General features: G+C 38.1%; 1 protein-coding gene across 1 annotated transcript in view; it reads right to left on the bottom strand.

Annotated features, from left to right (window-relative positions):
- Positions 1-24,991, bottom strand: part of NELL2 (neural EGFL like 2) — a gene marked incomplete in the record, with an annotated part of 447,509 nt that overhangs the window by 19,370 nt on the left and 403,148 nt on the right. Inside the window, 4 exon segments of the mRNA XM_073619952.1 lie at positions 576-800; positions 4,497-4,673; positions 4,781-4,974; positions 20,153-20,293. Coding sequence (XP_073476053.1) covers positions 576-800; positions 4,497-4,673; positions 4,781-4,974; positions 20,153-20,293 — 737 coding nt within the window.

Genomic DNA, 24,991 nt, shown 5'->3' on the forward strand with positions numbered 1-24,991 from the left:
ACGTAATATTGTAATGTTGAGGTACATAAACTGCATGTGGTGTAGCACAGTGTTTAAGTTGTGTTGATGGTAACCGACACCTAAACTTCTTACAATGGTGTATTTTAATCAACGGTTCATGTTGTAATAAAGTATCTTAACTACGGTAATTGTGAATTTTATTAATGGTACATTAAAAGTCTTATTTCCGTCTGGTAAAATTGTCTGTTCTTTATTATGTATAATAACTTAAAATCTTAAAGAGTGGAACCCCCTCAGATGTACTGAGATGCAGAGATCTTGCCACAGATATAATAAAATCTGTTTCTAAAGTTTGTGTTCACTGACCCTTTTGGTATAGAATAACCATTTATAGCAAGGGTCTTCAAACTATGGCCCTCCAGTTGTTCAAGAACTACAATTCCCATCATGCCTAGTCATGTCTATGAATGTCAGAGTTTTACAATGCCTCATGGGATGTGTATTTCTGCAACAGCTGGAGGGCCGTAGATTGAGGATCCCTGATTTATAGTTTTGGTTTTCCGATAAGTTGGTGCAAACAAAATATTATATACAAAAACAATTACAGTTTTTACCTTGCACTGACAAAGTGTGCATTCTGTGCCATGCTTAATCCAAGAAGATCCTGTAAAACGAACCACATTGGTTTCATCTACACATGTCTTTGTGATGTCATTGCGTATTATGTCAGCTTGACATGGGTCGTTAATGCATCGTGGACAGCATTCACTTTCAGGAACCACACTAAATTCGCAGTCAACTTCTGGGCAAGGCAGAGGCCAGCAATCAACTTCACCTTGCTGAATTAAAAAAAAAAAAAAAACACTTATCAAAAACAGTAAATAAGACTGTAAAGATTAAATCCATTTTGATTTGTTCGTTTAACAGCATTTGAGATGAATCCTTTCTTTAAATGAGGACTGTCAGTAAATGATTTAACATCATGTTATCACTATATACTAGAGCTGCACAATTCTGCCCAAAATGAGAATCACAATTTTTTTGCTTAGGATAAAAAGATCACGATTCTCATGGCGCAAATCACAATTCTCATGGAGTAAATCTTTCACATTATACAAAAAAATGGACTAACTTTACTGATTAGTTTTTTTTTATTCATTTAAGTGTAATTTTTCCCCAAAAAATTGCATTTGAACAACTGCTACCCAAATACAGTGTGACATAAGATATTGCAACAACCACCATTTTATTCTCCAGGGTCTCTACTAAAAAAACATCATAATATTATTATAATAATAATAATAATAATAATGTTTGGGGGTTCTAAGCAATTTTCTAGCAAAAAAAAAAAGATTTTAACTTGAAACCAACAAATGTCAGAAAAAGGTTTAGTGTTTAAGTGGTTAAACTTCCCTCATTTACACACCAAAGTGTATTTCTTTGATCTAAAGGACAAATTGTTACAATGTTTATACTCAAGTTCCACTGCTAAAGAATGTTGTGATTCTTGGCAGACTGCCCGTTTTTTTTTTTTTTCTTTCTTTTGACAGCTGTTGGCTTCAGCAGAGCAGAGACAATTCTCTACATAGAAAGAATTGGGAAATACTTTGTCAAGATCAAAAGGGGGAAAAAAATTGTGATAACGATTCTTAACGATTAATCATGTAGCTCTACTATATACCATTTTTTGTTTTAAATTTGAGTTTCCCATATCAGTTTACTAAAGCGCTCAACAACCCCAGTTCCCAGCTGCTATACTTCATTAGAATTCATTTTTGGGCATGCTTAAAGTATAACTATAACTATAGTCAAACTTTTCTTTTACATTTGGATAGAGTAATGAAGGGTAATTGCTGTCTGTGCTCTTGTTAGGAAGATTTACTCTAATTATCCTGAATCAGCAATGTCACAGGGAAAGAAAGTGAGGGTAAACCCAACATTGTGTATTGCCATCAGAAGAAGAATAGAGGTAAAATCAAGGTTGGAGACTGGAACTTCTATTCTCTTGGCAACTGTCAGAAAAGATTTTCCTCACATTGAAATAATATTTTTACACTTCCTGCTGCATCTACAGGACAGAATGTTAAGGTAAACCTCCCTCATGAGATAAAGATGGCATAAAAAAAAAAAAAAAAAAAAAAAAAAAAAATCTGAAAGCGGGTTTAACCCTTCCCTACTCTATCTGAAAAAAAAATGGCTTTAGATACACTAACTGCATAGGTTAACAGACCTATGACCACCCCAGCCACGCAAAACAGACTGCCGATGTGATTGCTCATTTATTACCTGTTTGGAGCCTCATGTACATATGGCTGACTGATTAACAGTACTAATTCCCCTCCCAGCAACCAATCTGTTGTTTCCTTTCCTGATGCTACAGAAGGTTACAGCCTGTAAGGTTAAACTCTGTTTTTCACTTAGTTACTTCGCCCAAAAAAGTCTTCATGGTTAGACTAAACCCTGGTAACTGCTGCTACAGGAGTACAGAACTGCAAAAGAGATTGTTGGGTGACAGACAAATAAGTGAGTGGGAGTTATTTGAACCAATAATGCCATTAAAATGTAGGATTTTCTATCATTCTACCTCACTTCACTTTAGAAGCCCAGATTTACATTCAGAACCCTTTCACACAATAATTACTGTATTATGTTACCATTTATAAATACATTTATAGATACAATAAATATACTTTTAATACTTTGTTTCTTTCTGTTTATGGGTAATTAAACTGAGTTCTGTGTTTAGTGGGTTTGCTTAATCTGTTTAAAAAAGATTTTTTTTTTGGAATTATACTCACCTAGGTGGATGCAGCATCGGTCCAATGCTGTATCTTTCCTCCGCTGGCTCTAAGACTGAGAACCAAGTGAACACTGCCGATCGATCTGCCCCCCCTCCCCGTACTCACTGGAGCACTGGGCTGCGGAGGTGACGGGGTCGCATGTCGGTGGATCCCGACCATATGGTCTTTCCCAAGCCTGGACAGGTTCTGTGATGTCAGCAGACACTCCTGAGATCCACAGGAGAAGAACAGCCAAACAAGCTTTGGCCGAGCTTCTCCTTTAAAAATTCATAAATGGAAATGTTACTGTCACTTTTTTTTTTGGAGTATTAAAAGGATTCATTTATGAATTTAAGTGTTTTTTTTTCTCTATAACATTCACGCACGTCATAATGATGGACTGCAATGGGTGAACAGCTGCCTATTTGCAGTTTGAATGTTTATAGCAAGCTTCCATTAGTAGATCCTGTAAAGCTGTACCTGTCTAAAATTTAGATCAAGATATAGGTCATCAACACACCAAGGATCTCTAAGATATTGTCCAAACAATTTATTAAGTAATAACAGCATAAAATAGCCACATTTCTTCAGCCATGTCTCACTTACCTGAAGGAGAGGTCCTGCGTGGCCCAGAAATATTGCTATTTTATGTCGTGATATGACCATTTCGAACAAACTTTTGGATACTACCTCAGAGATCCTTGGTGTGTTGGTGACATATTGCTTAATCTGTGCCAAAACAACTTCCCAGTCAATGGTTGCTGCAGAACCAATTTACCTTATAGCCTTTTTAGGAACGTGTGCATTGGGAACATTTCATTGCTTAATGTTTAGGGTGTGTTGGCGGGAAAAAATGGGTGAGTTCTACAAACAAGAATTAAACCATTTAACCAGATTATAAAATTTTGTGTATATATATATATATATATATATATATATATATATATATAGCAAAAAAACTGCGCAGATACATTACTGTAGGTGTTTTTTCCTAATTTCTCTGGTGTATCTCCATTGCCCTGTACACACGATAGGATTTTCCGACAACAAATGTTGGATGTGAGCTTGTTGTCGGAAAGTCCGACCATGTGTATGCTCCATAGAACATTTGTCGTCGGAATTTCCGCCAACAATGTTTGAGAGCAGGTTCTCAAATTTTCCGACAACAAGACTTGTCGGAAATTGTGAGTGCGTGTACACAGTTCCATGCACAAAATCCATGCATGCTCGGAATCAAGCAGAAGAGCCACACTGGCTATTGAACTTAATTTTTCTTGGCTCCTCATACGTGTTGTACGTGAGCACGTTCTTGACGTTCGGAATTTCCGTCAACATTGTGTGACCGTGTGTATGCAAGACAAGTTTGAGCCAACATCCTTTGGAAAAAAATCCATGGTTTTGTTGTCGGGAAATCCTATCGTGTGTACATAGCCTTTGTGTAATGTAATAGCGAATTGTGTAAGACAGCTGTTCTGTAGTATGAAAACTGACAAAGCAAAATCTTTTTATGTAATATAGTTCATCATCAATGCTTACAAGTTTTTTCTTCTGAATGTAATCTGTTAAATAAGGTGAGAGATATAATAATCAGCCAAAAAAACCTGTCTTGTTTTACTGGCTACTAATCCTGCTGTTTACCAATAGAAGTAATAGAAGTTGGGGTTTTAGAATTTACAATAGGAAAGTTTATTAAGTGAAACACTTTTTCATATAGCCAGATTAGTGCATCATTGGTATTTATACATGAGTACGTACCAAACATCTGCACTGCTGACAGTTTTGTATCCAGGTTTCTCCACTTTTATAGGTAATATCTCCATTTTGATGCAGGCATTGACTGCTGAGCCGTGGATCACATTCAGGACAGCAAAACAAGTCAACCGTTGGATTTTCGCAGTCACAAACCATGCGACGACACATTACCAATCCAACCTGTGGAAAGAGTGTACAGCATTATTTACCTAATTATAGGTATATACATACAATCTGTCATTGCTATGTTGTAGAATTTAGTGTTCTTTTGAAAAACAAAAACTAACCTGGCATGAACAAACTGAACACCGATCGTTATCCAATACCCAGATTTGCCCATTGTGCTTAATTTTGCCTTCATGTATACAATCGCCAGAGCAATTTTTTCCATGTGGACAGCGGCAGTCATACCCACCATCCAAATTGAAGCAAACAGTATCATTATTACAGCCGTGTCTTCCTGTTAAACATTCATCAATATCTGTAGAAATATGAGAAACAAATCATATTAATTAGGTCAAAATTCACCATTCAAATGTTAGATAGAAAGCTAAAACCGAAAAAAGTAAAGGCCATGCACAAATTGTAGTTGCAATTCTTTATAGTCATGTAAACTTTTTCAACCAAATTTATTTCCATAATCAAGTTAAAGTAAATCACTAATGTTCTTGCAGCAAAATTTGTGAATGCACTAATATATTGCATGGGTACAGTACAATGAAGAAACATCCAACCGCCTTTGTTATTTCACAAATTATCTACTTACAAATTTAGCTTGAAACATTGTAAAATGAGGGCAGGAGGCGGAGCCTAGCAGAGCAGACATGCATTGTTAGAGCTCAACACCGCTGAGGAGAGAAGAGAAGGACAAAGCGGAGCCTGCAGGCTCAAAAGGTATCCATTTGAACCTTTTTGCCCCAGGGAACAAACTGTGAAAGTTTGGGCAGGAAATATGGTACTGGGAGGAAGCCGTGGCAGAAATAAAAATCACCTCACAAAGAGCTCACAGGCACTCACTGCAGCTGAAGCAGCTCCAGTCACCTCACAAGATACAGCATCAGGGCGCTCTCACAGACAGAAAATGTCACAGCAAGACTCTCCATTTGAGTCAGATACAGAACAAATCCTCTCACAAACTTCTCCACAAGCCTCCTCAGTATCCCCAGTAATATTATTACAATTTGAAAAGATGCTTCATAAGGCTTTAAAACAAACCTCAGACCAAATAACAAAAAGCCTAACCAAAGAAATAAGAGCTGGGAAACCGCACCGCAGCCTTAGAAATAAAAATGGATGAAATTGAAATTACAACCCAAGAAAATATAACAGAATTGGAACAATTAAAAAAAGAGAATTTAATACTTCAAACTAAGCTCGAAGATTACGAAAATAGAGCCAGGCGTTCAAACTTGCGCATAAGGGGAATACCTGAAACTGTGACAGACCTGCAATCTACTATTACTGCTCTATTACAAGAACTAAAGCCAGATATCCCTATTGAACGTTTAGAACTGGACAGAGTACACAGAGCCCTCACAGACAAAAAGAAAGATGGACCCCCACGTGATATAATCACAACATTTCATTATTACAGAACAAAAGAACAAATACTAATTGCTGCAAGAGAAAAAAAGGAACTTAATTTTCAAGGACACAATTATCAAATTTTTGCTGACCTATCCCAACTTACTATTACTAAAAGACGATCCATGAAACCCCAACTAATGGAACTGCAACGCCACAACATTATGTATCAATGGGGCTTCCCCTTTTCAGTCAGATTTAACTACCAAGGTACAATTTACAGAAGCAGATCAGCAGATGAACTACAACAAACCCTTTTAAAATTAAATCTGACAGAACCCACAAGCAGCAACACTCCCACACGCAGAAGAATGGCATCATCTTCACCTTCAGGCAGCACCCAGAAAATTTCAGAACAAAATGGGAATCATCATTCTCACAAAAGAGGCCGTTATGCCACATCATCCATGGACCAAGAAGATTCAATGGACTGACATCCTAATTCCTGATATCTCTTCATTTATTATACTAAAACCTATATTTATAACTGAATGTAACTGCATTCTGATAGTCACACACTGTGTGGTATCATGTTACATTCCAGTTATATTTCTTATTACTTCTGATTCATATAGCCTTAGAATATATAAGTGAAATAAGGAAATTCTTGTTCAGTTATATATTATCAAGTAATAACAATAGATTTATTACTTTTTAGGACAAATATATTCAATAATCCAGAAGTAATGGAAGCTTTTTCTTTCTTTTCTTAAAACAAATATATTATTACCTAACTAGTTCCTAGAATTATGTTTTTGTTTATTCTAATCTGAAGCAATACAACCTCTATTTTATGAGTTAACATATCTAAACAGTTGCATATGAATAAAATATGTAATTGTTTACTCTAAAAGGGTTAAAATCCCAAAATAATTCAAACTATCTTCATCAATACCAAAGTTATTAACAGTACCTTTCTAACTGAATTATTTAGCCTAGGGCAAGACTAACCATATACAACCACCCTGGAATAAATAATTTCAACAAAAACTATATTCTGCACTCCAATTAATGAAACATCATTTTGATGTCTTTTGACATAGCACTTCTCTCCTGTAAGCGGAAGATCCGTGTACCCCCATTAGCCCTCCTCATTCTCCCAACCATATTATGTGGGAGTGTGACGAAGGCACTTATTCCCCTGAGAGAGATATTTATTCTCTTTCACGGGTAAATTGTGATTACTTGCAAAAAATTATTTATACAATGTATCATCTAATCTCATATGTTTTTTGTTTACTCTTTACTCCAGAATTCACTGGTTTCTTTTCTATCTATTCATCTCTTCAGTCCACACAGGTTGATCTGCGCAGTCAGCTCTGCATAACAAAAAGTAAGTCAAAACTATTTGATCTATTGCCATGGCACCACTGAATATACTTTCCCTGAATGTTCAGGGAATAAATGTCCCTCAAAAAAGGACCAAAGCCTTCCGTACTTTCCATAACAAGAAGGCTCACATAGTATGCCTCCAAGAAACACACTTCACCAAAAATTCTACTCCAAAATATATTTCTCCTTTTTATCAACAAATTTACACGGCTTCTGCCTGTACCAAGCAAAGGGGAACTCTAATTGCATTTCACCTTATCATCAGAAATTAAAGACCCAGAAGGTAGATACCTGATACTCATGGGTTATATAATTGATACAGCAATCACGGTGATTTCCTACTACGCTCCTAACAAACAACCTACACCATTCCTCTCACATATATTACAAGTGATTAATACACACAAAATAGGAACAGTGATAATGTGTGGGGATTCGAACCAGGTCCTCCTCCCATTTCCAGATAAATCACCTTTTACACCATTCAAAATAACCTCTAGATTACCTTTTTCTCAACTTCTTTCCAAATACAATCTGGTAGATTCATGGAGAGAAAGTAACCCAATGAAAAAGAAATTCACTAATTTCTCGCACCCTCATCAAACCTTCACCAGAATAGATCATATTTTTCTAACAATAGGAATGATACCAGAAATTATTGCATCAGATATAATTCCGATTCCGTGGTCTGACCATAATGCAGTATACACTACTATAGCCTCAGCCATACCAAAAGCGCATGACCCAACGTGGTACTTACCGGACATAATGCTCAAACACCCACTACATCAGATGGCCATTGAACAAGCTTTAAAGGAATACATATCAATTAATAATACAACAGACATTTCCCCAATAACACTGTGGGAAGCTCATAAGCCTGTCTTGCGTGGTACAATACAAAGACAAATGGCACTATTTAAACGGGAACGCAAAAATCTAGCAAAAAAACTAGAACTCAATTTTAATGCAGCCTACATATCATTTCAAGATAATCCATCTCAGAGTACAAAATCTCATCTGGAAAAATCTAGATTGGAATACGATCTATTTCTCACTGAGTCAGTTGATAAATCCCTCAAACGCTCCAAACACAATTTCTACATGAATACAAACAAACCAGGTACATATTTGGCTCGGGCATTAAATTCAACTAACAAATCTTTCAAACCAATACGTTTGAAATTATCAAAAAATGTTTACACTTGTAATCCAGTTAAAATAGTCCATAAATTTCACTCACATCTCGCAACTTTATACAAGACAAGCAATGAATTTAATCCTATAGAGGCTGAATCCTTCTTCTCAAAAATAACCTTACCTGAGTTATCTCAGAATCAAAAAAGCAGTTTAGATGAGCCTATAACTATAGATGAAGTTGCTAACGCCATAAAAGACCTAAAACTTAACAAAAGACCAGGCCCAGACGGCTACTCGGCTTTATACTATAAAACATTCTCAGAAATACTCTCTCCCATTCTCACTGAAACTTTTAACAAACTTCTAGATGGACATTCTTTTCGGCAAGAAACACTAATGGCAATTGTTTGTATGATCCCAAAGCCCCTTTCTGATGATACTTCCTGTGTGAATTATCGGCCTATCTCTCTGTTAAACCTCGATATTAAATTATTAGCAAAAATAATAGCAAAACGCCTCAATAGCATTATAGGAAAATGAATACATAGAGATCAAGTAGGCTTCATGCCAAATAGACAGGCAGGCGATAATATACGCAGGGCAGTGTTATTGGCACTTATTGCTAAAAAACGGAAAATCCCTTTATGTTTTCTATCTCTCGATATTAAGAGGGCATTTGACACAGTATCCTGGCAATATATGCAATATTCATTACAAAAATGGGGTTTTGGACCCCACTTTTTAACATGGATCAAAGCATTATATAATAAACCCAAAGCCTATATAAAATATGCTGGATACAAATCTGAAGCCTTTAATATCGAAAGAGGTACCCGACAGGGTTGCCCATTATCTCCCTTATTATTTGCCCTTATACTCGAACCCATGGCCCAATACATCAGAACAAACCAAACTATAACTGGCATTGAAGTAGGAGGTATTACACACAAATTATGTATATTTGCAGACGATATATTACTTTTTCTATCATCACCACAGGTCTCTGGTCCTAACTTAATACCAGCTCTTGATGGATTTGCAGCCCTATCCAGCCTTATGATTAATCCTAAGAAATGCCTAGTGCTTAATATTTCACTCACAAACATGGAATTGATCCCGGCTAAGGCTGCACTCCCATTCACATGGGCAGAAAAATCAATCCCATATCTTGGAATTCATTTAACAGCATCTCATTCTGACTTATTCTCAACCAATTATCCTCCTGTATTAAGACAGATCACAAATCTAATAAAACAATGGTCGCAACTTCCTTCATCCTGGATAGGGAAGATTAATGCAATCAGAATGACTATTCTACCCAAATTGCTTTATCTATTCAGAGTCCTCCCTATTCCAATTCCTTCCTATTTTTTGAGAATAGTACAAAAAAGAGCAACTTCGTTTATATGGGGCTCTTCTAAACCACGTATACCTATACACACACTACATCTTCCCAAAAATAAAGGAGGCCTGGGATACCCTAATTTTACTAACTACTACAGAGTAGCACATTTGGCCAGTCTGTCCAAATACCATGCAAAACAGGAAATCCCATTATGGGTATTTATAGAGGCTTCAGAAAATGACCCTCTATTAATATCAAATTTATTATGGCTTGATCCTAAAGACCGCTTTAAAATTCATAATCCCATAACTAAACACTTCTTATCTCTCTGGGATAAACTAAAAAACAAATATCAGTTACAATCTCCACACAATCCTCTCCTTTCTTTTATCAGAAATCCGGCCTTTTATCCGGCATGGATCTACCCAAATTCTTTTAAAGCTTGGACAACATCAGGCATTCAGACACTAAATGACTTCATAGCATCTAAATCATTCCTTTCATTCCCATCGCTTAGAGAAAAATATGATCTACCAAACTCTGAGATATTCAGATATCTCCAAATCAAAAATTTCTATACACCATTCCTAAAGGGGGATACACCATTATCCCAATTATCCATTTTTGAATCAATCTGTACAAAAGATCCATTTGCTAAAGGTACAATTTCATCACTTTATAATCAATTATATGGAGTAGCAAATCTTAATAGACCCTCTTACGTTCAGAGGTGGGAGGAGGACCTGGGACGAACTTTAGAAGACACGGACTGGTCTAACATATGGCTCACATCTAAGTCATCCTCACCCAACATCTTAGCACTGGAGACAAATTATAAAGTCCTAACTCGCTGGTACCTTGTACCCGCTAGAGTGGCAAAATATTCACCTAATACCTCAGCTCTTTGTTTTCGAGGATGCCCAGAAATAGGCACATATTTACACATATGGTGGACGTGCCCAGTAATCCAAACCTTCTGGAAGGAAGTCTTCGTGATTGCATCTAAAATATTTAAAACAATAATACAACCAGATCCATATTTAACTTTACTTAATCTAAAACTGGAATGGTTAACACTCTCTCAATTCAAACTTATGATCCAACTAATAACGGCTGCAAAACAAACAGTGGCCAAGGCATGGAAATCTCCTACATTGGTACTAGCAGAAACAATTCACAGAATGAATAATACAATGTCCCATGCTAAGATGGTAGCCATCGATCAAAATCAAATTCCAAAATTTGAAAAACTTTGGCATCCTTGGATAAAACAACAGTTCCTGTCAAACTTCAATGACTCTGTCCTGTTGCCATGGTAACAGATTAAATGACTTACAGAGACACCCATTCTAAGGCTTCAAAGAGAACTAAAAAGAATAATAAACTGACGAGCGGGACAACCTTGTGGACCATACCTCTACCTTTCAACCCTTTTTCTTCTTTCTCTTTCCTTTTCTCCACCTTACGATTAAAGCTCATTATCAGAATTTATTTGACCTATATACACTCTACTTGTAAACAATATGTATAGTAGGTATAAATCATTTAAATACCTACAAAAGTAACTAAGGAAATTATATATATCTTTAATTTAGGTTTACGTGAACCCAATGTTTAATATTTGAAATTTCATGATATTTACCTATATAAACCCTACTGTAAAACAATGAGCTTACTTTATAGATCCTTGTAAACTTACTTTATGTATCTTTATAACATTGTATACTCAATAAACTTCTTTTGACAAGAAAACATTGTAAAATGACTCCAGAGAACAGCTATGTTGGGTTTCTTCTCCCAAACAAATTTAGTTTGGTCATGTTGCCGATATACTGGGTAATAATCACATGTACAATGTAATGTTGGCTCTTGTTCCTGCCCATGGTACTGAGAACTGAACAAGTACCTTACATCCCATTTATACATCTGCAATTTTCACTTGGAGTGGTGCATTTATGATGCATTTTACTGAGCTTTGCATGCACTACCAAGCATTCTAAAGATAGATACAACCCAACTATAACAGTGTGAATACTAAACAGAATACAAATAGAATTATATGACTGTTTATCCCTACTATTACGACAAAGCTTACTTTGGCTCATTTTATATATGTAAGGTTACTACTAAAACTATTGAAACCTAAACACACAATTCTTAAAGAAAACCCATCAGTAGAGACATATGGCAACTGCTACTGTTGATTGTTTTCTTTTTTCCATGGACTTCATTATTCTTCCTCTGATTGGTTAATTGGTAGACCTGCTAAATATATCTCCCTCCCCACTTTATTCCTAATGTTCCGAGTCTTATTTTCTGTATCGCTCTCTTCTTCTCCCCTGCATAGTACACATTTAGATGGCAGTTTACAACATGTTTGAATCATACAATTTTTTATTATAAAATATGTTAAAAACCATCCTTTTCAGGCATGATGCCTACATATTTTTGATTTTTTTAAACATATTTTGTAATAAAAATCCTTTTGAATGACTTTTTAAAATTTGCCTGTGTTTGAGGGTACCGAGAAAGTCCCTTTTCCTCGCATACCATATTTTTGTATAGTACATCTCAGATGTGGTGTCCCAATACTACTCTTGTGGGGAATTTCAGCAGGTAATTCATATGACAAAACAAATATACAGAGAAAGACCCTTTTTCTTCTCACACCATATTTTAGTCATTTTTTCATCTTTCCATCTATTAAATATTCTGCCCTTGTTGTTTTAACTTTGGATAGTAAAACATTTTTTTTTTTGCCAGTAAATAACTTATACAACCCACTTCCCTTTTCTTGTCTAAGCCTAGACTTATGACATCATGCACAGCGCTCTCTCTCACTCTCGTGAGAGTTTGCCAGGAAGGGAGGGGGGATGAGTCATAAAAGGGCCAATGAGGGCTGCAGAGCTGGAGGTGTGCATCTTTGTGTCTGTGTAAATCCATGAAGTGAATAGGCAGCAGCTTCAGCTGCCCACAGTAACAAATGGTTGCAGCCAGACTCAGTGGAGGGAAATTTCTGCAGCATATTTGGCAAGTACATAATCACAATATTTATAAAATAATATGCAAAGTGGTTGGAGGGAAGCTTCAGAATGGCAAAGATGTTTTTATTACAAATTATGGAAGCAGATTGCAGTTTCTCTTTAACAAATATACTGTACATAACATGCTACCTGCTTGGCTGCCATGCTGAACTCTTAGCTTTAATACATTCTAAGTCACTGACATGTACATGTATGCAGATTAGGAATGTACATTTGACTTAAAGCACTGGAGACGAGGGAGGGTGGCATATAGGTAAATGCCATTTTTAGAATGAGTTCAGGCATTGGAACCCATTTATTTCTTTTAGTTTGGGTTTTCTCTAAAGCCTTTGGTTGCACTAGGAGTTACCCATAAAATATGCAAGCCTTGCATGCCTGCACTGAATGTAAACACTCAGTAAGGTTATGCCAATCAATATAAAACATATTCACGTTTGCATAAGGGAAAACCAGTAAATCTATTTGATTGAATCTTTGCACTCTCAGTAAATTCTGTGAGTTTGACATCTGATTACAGAAGTCAGCACAAAATTTACAACAGCTGATTAATAAATCAGTGGCCATGTGACTTTGCAATTCTACCATTGCAGAGTGCTATAATCCAATAAATAAATAGTAGGAGCACAAATATAATAAATCGACATAACATATAACAGGCAAAGTATTAGATTGTGTGTAAAATAGAGTACTGAATACAAAATAAAGAACTTGGGAGTCATTCATTTCTGGTAAGCGTTCACACCTGGCACTGAGGTGGCATGAACACCACTGGGCGGATTTCAACTATGAGAAGAATATTTTGGATTTCACTTAAGCATGAGCATTGAATTGGGACTTTTGTATTGGACTTCTCATTTGATTGTTCACTGCATGGCACTTTTTATTTCACACAAGTTTATATGAATATTGTGCAACTTAGAGAGTTGGGCATTTTCACCCACCTTGGAAGGTCCCTGTGTCTACTGCTTTTGCATTTTCCAATATATAAAATAAACTTAAAAAGGAGGAGATCTGCACCTGACAGACATGATAAGAAAACACTCATCAGCCTTCGGCTCGGTTCACATATATGTGGTGCAGGAAACACAGCGAATCCTGTGCACTTCCTGCACTGCATTGAAATCACACAGTGTTAATGCGTACCACAGGGGGTGTCAATGTTAAGTTGACACCCAAAAACTGTTCGCAACATGCAGTACGATTGAATGAATCTGATCCCACAGGTGCAAACACCCATGCGATCCTATTCCAGTGCAGGGATAAAAAAGGGTCCTGCACGTGCGAATTTGGTGCGATTTCCGCCACACAAATGAATCAGGCTGGGTTCACATATATGTGGTGATGGACACTGCATGTGATTCGGATAGGAATCGTACTGCATTCTTAATCAAATCACATGAGTTGTCTGTGTAGAGCGATTCCTATCTAAATCACATGCGGTGTCCGTCACTGCATATATGTGAACCCAGCCTGATTAATTAGAATGCTTATTCTCAACTGTCATTCTTCAGTGATTAACCCAAAGCACCCAATCAGATAGCATATTCAGAGAGGCTATCTTGATAACAGATAACAGTTTCTATGGTAAAAAGGAAGTGGTTGATGAAACAGCAAAAGTGAGTGTTTCTATATTGTTGCAAGCGGTTGTTAAAGCTGGAGTCCGGCGACCAATCTTTTTTTTTTTTTTTTTTAGGTCATTGAGACACTTTGCTAACCCCAAAATAATACTCACAGTTTGGGTGTAATATTTCTGCCTCTGTTTTCGTACTGAAGAATAACTTAAAATATGTGATGCTGGCTGTTTCCATCTTGCTTGTGGGCATGTAAAGCCCACAAGCATTGATTTCCTGGATGCAGTGAATGCTGTTCATTCACAGCTTGTTCACACGCATGATCATTGTTTCCGCACTGAATCTTGGGAAGCCTGACACTAAGCTCCCAGGAGACAGTGCGGCGCCGGGGAAAGGCAATAAACACGCCTACTCCCATGGGAGGAGAGACAGGAAGTGCCACAATAAAGTACAATATAAAGGTAATTACAGCGATAAAAAAAAATTTCGTGCGGCATTTGAACATCTATGCAATAACTGAAGGGGGTAAGATTAAGTTAAAAATTTGAGTGGAACCCCGCTTTAAGCCACTTTCACATCTTCATACTATCAGCACTGTGTCCTAATCCTGTGTCCCCCTGTGTGAGTGATTTATAAAAAAAAAGCCAATTATACCTCATTTCACAGCACCTCTCAGCAATCACGTGATCGGCCGGCTCTCTCCTTTCCCCATCTAATAGCTGCAATGGGCGGGACCGAGATTCCCCCGCTGACATCACAGGCAGAGGAGGAGAGAGCGAGAGGGAGAGAGGGAGAGAGAGAGACGGCCACCTGATCTCAGAGGTATAATCAGCTTTTTTTTTTTATAAATCACTCACAAAAGGTGACACAGGATTAGGACACAGCTCTGATAGTATGACAATGTAAATGTTATTTGAGCAGCAGGAGTTGCGGGGGCGGGTACTTTCACGAGCTGACAGGCAGGGAGGGAGGGGGGAGAGGATGGGGGAGAGCAGAGAGAAGAGCTGCAGATGACGAAGGCACGTAAACTGACCATGGTGTCAGGGCCCAGCAGCCATGATATACCATGGTCAGTTTACAGGGGGAGGGCAGAAACTGGCAGAATCAGCCAGGTATTTGAGATGTTACAGGGGACCAAATGACACAGCACAAGCACTGTGTGGTATAACATGCTTTAAAAGGAACAGGATTTTATTTTATTTTTTTGGTTAAATGTTTTAAAGGGATTGTAAACCAATTGAAACAAAAAAAAATCAGTGCAAAGCAAATGTCATAACATGCTAGTATGCATTGCATACTAGCACATTATGATAGACTTACCTGAGAACGAAGCCTTCCTGCACCGTGATGTTACCGCTGAGACAGCTGACATCTTCCCCCAGTCTTCCTTCCAGAATGCGGCTTCCCGCTACATGAGTGGCTGGGGGCACAATTATGTCACTCCCACGCATGCGTGCGGGAGCCGATATTTCAGGCATGGGCATGGACATTTCAGGCATGCACATTTCCGGCACTGTAAGCTGGACCTTCAGAGCGCATGCGCTGGTGATGTCATCGGCTGTATGCACTCTGAATATCTCCTAAACTGTGCAAGTGTAGGAGATATTTATAGCACCTACAGGTAAGCATTATTATAGGCTTGCCTGTAGGTACAAGTGGTAGTACAGAGTTTATTACCACTATAAGGCCTGTGGCTTAACATGTACAGAAAAATAGGGGACTTACAAATGACAGTGAAAAAAAAAAAAAAAAATGTTGCACAGGAAGAGTACGTAGCTCACTGCACTTACCGAAAAAAGCAGTCACCAAAAATCAGTTCTGGGAAGCAAGTATTACCATGTGATGTCATAATAACATATACTGAGAATTACACTCAGCACACAAACAAGAGCAGTGCTACTGAGCAGCATCCAAACAAGTGACGTGCTACTGTGCAGCATCCATACATACAAAATAAGGACAGACATTGAGAATGTCACCCAACAAGAGAAGTGGCATCCTGCACAGTGTTCAATAATACAGAAAAAAAACAAATGCATAAATTACCCCCAGCATACATAAAGAGGGAATATGCGACTTTACATAGGAAGAATAAAAATAAGAGACTACTATGCAGCATATATAAAAAAAAAATAGCTAAATGCAATATCCAAATGCAAAATGTTGTGAGTTTATTTTTTTAATTTTTTGAGTAACCAACAGCAAAATACACATTTACGGCATTTTACACATATTTGAACATATGACTATGTTGCAAATTGCAAGTCACTTGGCAACTACATATGGTAGAGGGCTAGTTCAGGTTTCTAGTGAAGAGGAGGCATCAAGGGAGATTTGTATATCATAATATGCAACAGGGTGAGAGGGTTTAAAAAAAGGGTGTTCCCTGAATTTTAGGGCGAGTTGACATGGGCTGCATCTTGGACTGACCATAATTCACAGGAGTGAATTGTAGTGGTTTTGTGTTACTGCACTAGAACTAGCACTTAGAAAAGGAACTCTTTATTAAACAGGCTTGTAGGAACATAAACTCTAAAAAAATACAGTGGGGACGGAAAGTATTCAGACCCCCTTAAATGTTTCACTCTTTGTTATATTGCAGCCATTTGCTAAAATCATTTAAGTTCATTATTTTTCCTCATTAATGTACACACAGCACCCCATATTGACAGAAAAACACAAGTATTCAGACCCTTTGCTGTGACAATCATATTTAACTCAGGTGCTGTCCATTTCTTCTGATCATCCTTGAGATGGTTCTACACCTCCATTTGAGTCCAGCTGTGTTTGATTATACTGATTGGACTTGATTAGGAAAGACACACACCTGTCTATATAAGACCTTACAGCTCACAGTGCATGTCAGAGCAAATGAGAATCATGAGGTCAAAGGAACTGTCTGAAGAGCTCAGAAGCAGAATTGTGGCAAGGCACAGATCTGTCCAAGGTTACAAAAAAAATTCTGCTGCACTTAAGGTTCCTAAGAGCACAGTGGCCTCCATAATCCTTAAATGGAAGATGTTTGGGACGACCAGAACCCTTCCTAGAGAGCTGGCCGTCCGGCCAAACTGAGCTATCGGGAGAGAAGAGCCTTGGTGAGAGAGGTAAAGAAGAACCCAAAGATCACTGTGGCTGAGCTCCAGAGATGCAGTTGGGAGATGGGAGAAAGTTGTAGAAAGTCAACCATCACTGCAGCCCTCCACCAGTCGGGGCTTTATGGCAGAGTGGCCCGATGGAAGCCTCTCCTCAGTGCAAGACACATGAAAGCCCACATGGAGTTTGCTAAAAAAAAAAACACCTGAAGGACTCCAAGATGGTGAGAAATACGATTCTCTGGTCTGATGAGACCAAGATAGACCATGTGATATTTCAGTTTTTCTTTTTAAATAAATCTGCAAAAATGTCAACAATTCTGTGTTTTTCTGTCAATATGGGGTGCTGTGTGTACATTAATGAGGAAAAAAAATGAACTTAAATGATTTTAGCAAATGGCTGCAATATAACAAAGAGTGAAAAATTTAAGGGGGTCTGAATACTTTCTGTCCCCACTGTATGTATTTATGAAAAAAAAATTCAAAAAAAAATTAGGGTCTGCTTTTAATGTAGTGAACCTTAGATATAATTTGCTTTCTACCAATAACGTGCCGTAGATAGGTAATAGAATAAGGCAGTGATTTTGGTTGCCTGGCAACTCATATACTGTAGGCTGTAAAACAATACCTAGGGTTTCTGGATATAATCACATCTTATGCTGACAAAGATAGTTTCATACTGAATTTATGTATCAGAGACAGGTTGTTTTAATTCAGTAAAGTAGTGCAAAGAGAAATTGTAATATGCCAAGCACAGTAGCCTCTAGCAACTTTTCAGTCTACTTTAGTCTTCTCAGCTAAGAGCCAATTTGGGATTGATTACTATAGGTCACAGCAGTTTGCATATTACAGTTACCCTTTGCACTGCTCTACTGAATAAGCCCGATAAGACTTCTGTATAAGAGAATGAAATTGTAAAGAGAAAGGTAAAGCTTCTGTTAACCACAGCAATTACTCTGGTTAGACCAGGAATAAATAAAAAAAAAAAAAACACACAACAGCTGTGACTTTTAATTAATGTAACTGCATATGGATTGCACATGATACAGTTGTTTTGCTTCTGCATTATAATCTACATTATCCCGTTCCCGACCGACTCGCGTACATATACTGCGGCACAATGGCACAGCTGCGAGAAAACCTGTATGGGTACAGGGTTCCTTTAAGAGTCAGCAGAGGGCGCGCCCCTGTTGCACGGCGGGGGCCCTGATGCACTTGGCCGGCAGTCACGATCTCGTGCACAAGCACCAGCACAGGGATTTGTGTGTGTAAACACACAAATCCCTGTGCTGTCAGAGGAGAGGAGACATGTCGTTTGTTCCTGGTCAGTAGGAACAGCGAAATGTCTCCTCTCCTACTCAGTCCTATCCCCATACAGTTAGAACACACCGAGGGAACACACATTTAACTCCTTGACCACCGCAATGTCGCAGCACCGCTAAAAATCGCAGATCACCGCCATTACTAGTAAAAAAAAAAATAATAAAAATTGCCATAAATCTTATATATATATATATATATATATTATATATATATATATATATATATATATATATATATATATATATATATATATATATATATATATATATATATATATATATATATATATATATATATAACTTTTGCGCAAACCAATCAATATATGCTTACCTATATTTTTTTTTTTACCAAAAATATGTAGAAGAATATATATTGGCCTAAACTGATGTAGAAATTTGTCTTTTAAAAACATTTTTGGGGAGATTTATTATAGCAAAAAGTAAAAAATATTGGGCTTTTTTTTTCAAAACTGATGCTCGTTTTTTGTGTATAGTGCAAAAAATAAAAACAGCAGGGGTGATCAAATAGCACCAAAAGAAAGCTCTATTTGTGAGGAAAAAAAAAAAAAAAAAGAGGCAAATTTTGTTTGGGTACAGCATTGCATGACTGCGCAATTACCAGTTAAATCGACGCAGTGCCAAATTGTAAAATGTGCTCTGGTTTGGAAGGGGTAAAATCTTCCGGGGCTGAAGTGGTTATATGGCAAACTATTTCCTAGATGTCGAGTTGTGTTTTCTTTTTGTATGAATTTTTTTATTATAGAATCCTGCTTCATAGTTTCTGACTTTTGAAGAAAGTATTGCATTTAGCTGGATGCCAGTTGTAATTCGTTTTATATTCTTAGAAGCCTATTCATCACCAGAGAGAAAATAATTTGTACTTCATATAGAAACACTCCACAGTGCTACTCAGCCTTTATTTATGACGGTTTGCAGAGTGCAGAACATTCCCTGGGCTGAAATAATGCATTTTTTCTCTAATCGGATCTCTCTCTCCTATATGAAAAGAACACCATGGACTAATGTATACCTAAAACTAAGCAGTATATCTGGATTTTAGAGTTACAGATCAGTCTGACTGTAAACAAATATATTTCTGATTCTTTTTTTTACAATGCGTATATACTTAATGCATTCCACACAGAGGAAAAAAATATACTGTTTGTGTATTTGTGCCTTTAACATTACCCCAAGTAAACTCTTGAAACCCTTAGATTACGAATACTGACCTTCACATGACTCACCACCCAAGGAGAACATCCCATTGTCATGGTAGCCATCTCTGCATTCACAGTGGTACCAGCCTGGTAGGTTAATGCAGTTAGCACGGCTGTCACACTGAACAAATCCTTCAGCGCATTCATCAATGTCTAATAAACACAAGCACAAAAAAAAAAAATGAAAAAAGCGTTTGAAGTACAAACATACCATGCTAGTTCATACATTTTTGTGTCATTAACTACAAGTGGGTAATACATTCCTAGCCTTAATGTTTTGAGTATCTCTGTAAAATTCCAGGCTATATATCTCATTTTAAATCTGCTCCTAACCCCTAACTCCTATTCTAACTACCCTGTATAAGGAAGATGCTTATACTTACGTATTCTTAGGGTGCTCCAATGACTTGATTGGCTCACAGTGGCAGTCGACAACGGATGCCTTGTAGTAAGCCTATGGGTGACATCACTGAACAGGCATTCCAGCCATTGTTGGCGTTCTTTCCTCTCCCATGAAGCCGGCCAAGGTGGAAGTCACATGACCAGACCAGACCACCCTGAGAATAGGTGAGTATAAGCATCTTCCTTCTACAGGGTAGTTAGAATAGGGTTTAGAAGGGGTGGGAGCAGATTTAAGAGTAGATAGTTATAGCCTGGAATTCCACTTTAAGTTTTTCAATGTACATACATGTTTATCATTTTAATAAATCAGGCTAATGGTTTTGGTTGCTAGATAACAATTAGAAAAACAACTTCAGCAGTACAGTGATATGTGACAGTATATGATACATAAAGCAGTCATGGAACATAAGGACTTGGTGGCTCCACACTTCAGTACAGTGTCTAGGTAAACTTCAGGCTTTGCTTTGAGCTCTGAGGAAGAGGGTATATCCCTCTAAACACTTTAGCCCCTGTTTCTGCTGTGATGTGTCACCCAAGTTCTCATATTGAAAATTCAGGATTCTCAATTTATTCAGAAACTGTTTTTTCAAATTATTTTACAACCATACAATTATATGGCTCTTGTGAGTATAACTCCTATTCTTTTTTATAAATGGTGCCTAAGGTAATGCAGAAGGCTGGTTCACCTGTCTTGTTACTTTGTTGTTTAAAGGTTTTAGCTCCCTAAAACATTTTGTTGTATGTCAGAATGAACTGCTGTGAACTTCAAATCCCTGAAATGCACTCTTCATGCATTCTTTGGAGGTGATGGTGTCACTGGATTGCTACTGGATTTTACAGAGCGATATATACATAAATCATTCCAAATAATTAAAGGGATAGATCTGCCCACAGCCATACCTTTGCTGTTACACAGAACAGGAAGTAAGATGAAATTTCCAAAATACAGGCACATATCTTGACCAGAGCTAATCCTTCCTCCCTACTAATATCTGCTGTGATAGAAGATAGAAAACGTTCATAAATCCATATGACCTTGACTGCGTAAAAAATGCTTGTCATGAAAAAAGTATGGGGTTTGAACTGCTGATCCCTTTCTAAAAATGCTAGATGCCTGGTTTCAATATTCACAGACCTGGAGCAAGAATGCTGGAAATAAGTGCCAAAAAAAGTTAGAATTCCTTATGTCTACTTGTTGCAGTTCAGTGACTCGTGAAGCTTTAAAGCCAAGGCATTCTCATTATGAGAGTTTAGCAGTGGTTGCCTACATAATGTTCTCATCAATAGTGTACATTATGCTTCAAACCATTCAAACTGTGGTCTTAATGTGTGCTGTGTGCATCTTCAAAAAAAAATCATAAACAAAAATGCAGTGTTTAGACTGGTTAATGTGAAATTCTTCTTTGTAGAATCACAAATGATTTGGTTATTATCTAATTCTGCATGAGCATTTGCCTAAATGCCAGTTTATTGCAGTTGAACCAAATTTATATTTGAAGGATTCCAATAACCTGCTAGTATTTTACGTCTTTCTGCACACAGCCTAAAATGTTCTCCACTCTAATGTTCTCTAAAACCAGAATACACATACACTTTAAAATGTTTTATTTTAATTCTTTCTTTATGCTCCATTTAATACAGCAATAGCATGCAGACATAAAAATCTTAAACTAAATATAAGACCTTGTGGACTGGTGGCATTTTTCCACCCTCTTAAGTTTTCTTTTTTTTCTATACTTTTAGTGTTTCTTGTTGATCAGGTGAGAGGTGAAGCTGGCGTGTCTTTGGAACTTTCCACCCCAGTTCACCCTCATGGGATATTCTGTGTCTGCTCTTCCATTTCTTCAGGGTTTCTTCTTTACATATGTATTATTGTTGATTTAATCTAGGAACATCACCTTATGAAGCCCGATTTCTTGCCGTCATATGTAGAGGCAGTTTCTTTAGCACTTTTAAGTTATAGATAGTGCACTGGCTGTGTCCACATCCTTCTGGGGTCTATATCAGATCACTCCAGATTGACAGGGATATATTGATACTGGTTCAAATGTGACTTAATGACCGCCGGTGGTCTAGGGATGTGAGGTTTCTGTTCATCTCTGCAATGCACATTCTGTTTTGTATTGCTTGAAACTCAAACATTAATGAAAGAATAGCCACTGTATTGTTGAACATATGACATGTGATCAGTTAAATAGGTACAGCAACATTTATACTGATGGGAAGTGGCCAGTGCTGGGCATCCCACAAAGGACTTATTGGTGTATATAGCCTATACAATTACAACCCCAATTCCCAAAAGGTTGTGGCACTGTAAACTCTACATAAAAACAGAATGCAAAGATTTGCAAATCTCATAAACCCATTTTATTCACAATATCAAATAGAAACACATCAAATGTTTAAACTGACAAAATCTACCATTTAAAAAAAAAAAGTTTAAAACTTTGAAACGGATGCCAGCAACATGTTTAAAAAAGGGTAACAAAGCTGGCAAAGTAGGTGGTACTAACAAGGGAGAGCTGGAGGAACATCTTGCAACTAATTAGATTACTTGGCAACAAGTAACATGATTGGGAATAAAAGAGCATCTTAAAGAGTTAGATTGTCTCTGAAGTAAAGATGGGCAAAGGTTCATCTAAGATAATTACTTTTATAAGTGTGCACTTATATCTCTCGTATTGTTATATTTCTATACCATTAAGAGGAAAGTTTACAGGCCGGCCCAACATGTATTTCACAGATACACTATATTATCAAAAGTATTGGGAAGCCTGCCTTTGAACTTTAACGGCATCCTAGTCTTAGGCTTGATTTACACTAATGCGTTTTTTGATGCATTTTGCAGAAATTTTTTTTAACATGGGTTCCTATGGAACATGTTCACATCAATGCATTTTTGTGCCTCTGCATTTTTGGAAAGAGTCGGGGACTTTTTTCCCGCAAAATGCAGCGTTTTGCATGTAATAGAATTCAATGGACCCGCATCCAAAACGCAAGTACTATTTTTTTACAGCGATTTGCGTTTTACGTTTTTTTAATGTGTTTTTTTTACACTGTATATAGCTGGTTGCTAAGGAGGGGGCAGGAAGCTGGCCGCGCGTCCTTAACCGATGAGTCATCAGCTGTCAGCTGGCTTCCCGCTCATCGTAAAAAAAAATGCTGGCTAGAAAAAAAAAAATCGTGAAAAAAAAACAGCGTGGGGTCCCCCACAGGTCCATATCAGGCCCTTGGGTCTAGTGTGGATTCGGAAGGGACCCCATGCCAAAATTTAAAAAAAAAAAAAAAAAAAAAGAAAGGTCTTCTTCCTCTGCCACCACTCCCGCTGACGACCCTCCTCCGATGCTGCGTCTCACTGATCTGTCGGCGCCAATGTCCTGCATTTCTTAAATAACAATGGGGGCATGGCAAACGGATTGCGTCATCCGGAGGCCATGCCCCCTTGTGACTTCACACCTCCATCATGCCCTGGGTGGTGACGTCACAAGGGGCGTACACCCCCATCGTTATTTAAGAAAAGCAGGACATTGGCGCCGACAGATCAGCGGGATGCAGCATCGGAGGAGGGTCGTCGGCTGGAGTGGCGGCAGAGGAGGAAGAAGAGCGGAAGAAGAAGACAGAAGAAGAGCGGAAGAAGAAGCAGGGGGAGAAGGAGAAGACCGGAGGCTGAAGATGCGGGAGAAGATGGCGGAATAAGCGGAGAAGAAGAAGATTTTTAATAAAAGACTTGTCAAAAACTGTCTACTGTATTTTTTAACACTACACTACTTTTTTTAGTGAATGGGTAGGGGTACAATGTACCCCATGCTCATTCACATGGGGGGGGTCGGGATCTGGGGGCCCCCTTGTTAAAGGGGGCTTCCAGACTCCGATAAGCCCCCACCCGCAGACCCCGACAACCACCGGGCAAGGGTTGTCGGGAAGAGGCCCTTGTCCCCATCAACATGGGGGCAAGGTGCTTTGGGGTGGGGGGGCGCAGAGCCCCCCCTGCCCCAAAGCACCCATCCCCCATGTTGAGGGCATGCGGCCTGGTATGGTTCGGGGGGGCGCTCGCTCGTCCCCTCCCTTTCCTGACCTGCTGGGCTGCATGCTCAGATAAGAGTCTGGTATTGATTTTGAGGGGACCCCCACGCCATTTAAAAAAAAATTTTGGCATGGGGGTCCCCTCCAAATCCAAACTAGACCCAAGGGCCTGGTACGGACCTGGGGGGGACCCCACGCTTTTTTTTTTACGATTTTTTTTTTTAGTTGGCATTTTTTTTTTTTTTTACATTGAGCAGGAAGCCAGCTGACAACTCATCGGTTGTTAAGGATGTGGCAGCCGGCTTCCTGGTCCCCTCCTTAGCAACCAGCTATATACAGTGTAAAAAAAATGCAATTCGCTGCAAAATCGTGGTACAATCGCATGTCCAAAAACGCGGCAAACACCGCAAAAAGCACTGCAAAAAC

The sequence above is a fragment of the Aquarana catesbeiana genome, linkage group LG03 (assembly GCF_042186555.1).
Source record: "Aquarana catesbeiana isolate 2022-GZ linkage group LG03, ASM4218655v1, whole genome shotgun sequence".
Lineage (NCBI taxonomy): Eukaryota > Metazoa > Chordata > Amphibia > Anura > Ranidae > Aquarana > Aquarana catesbeiana.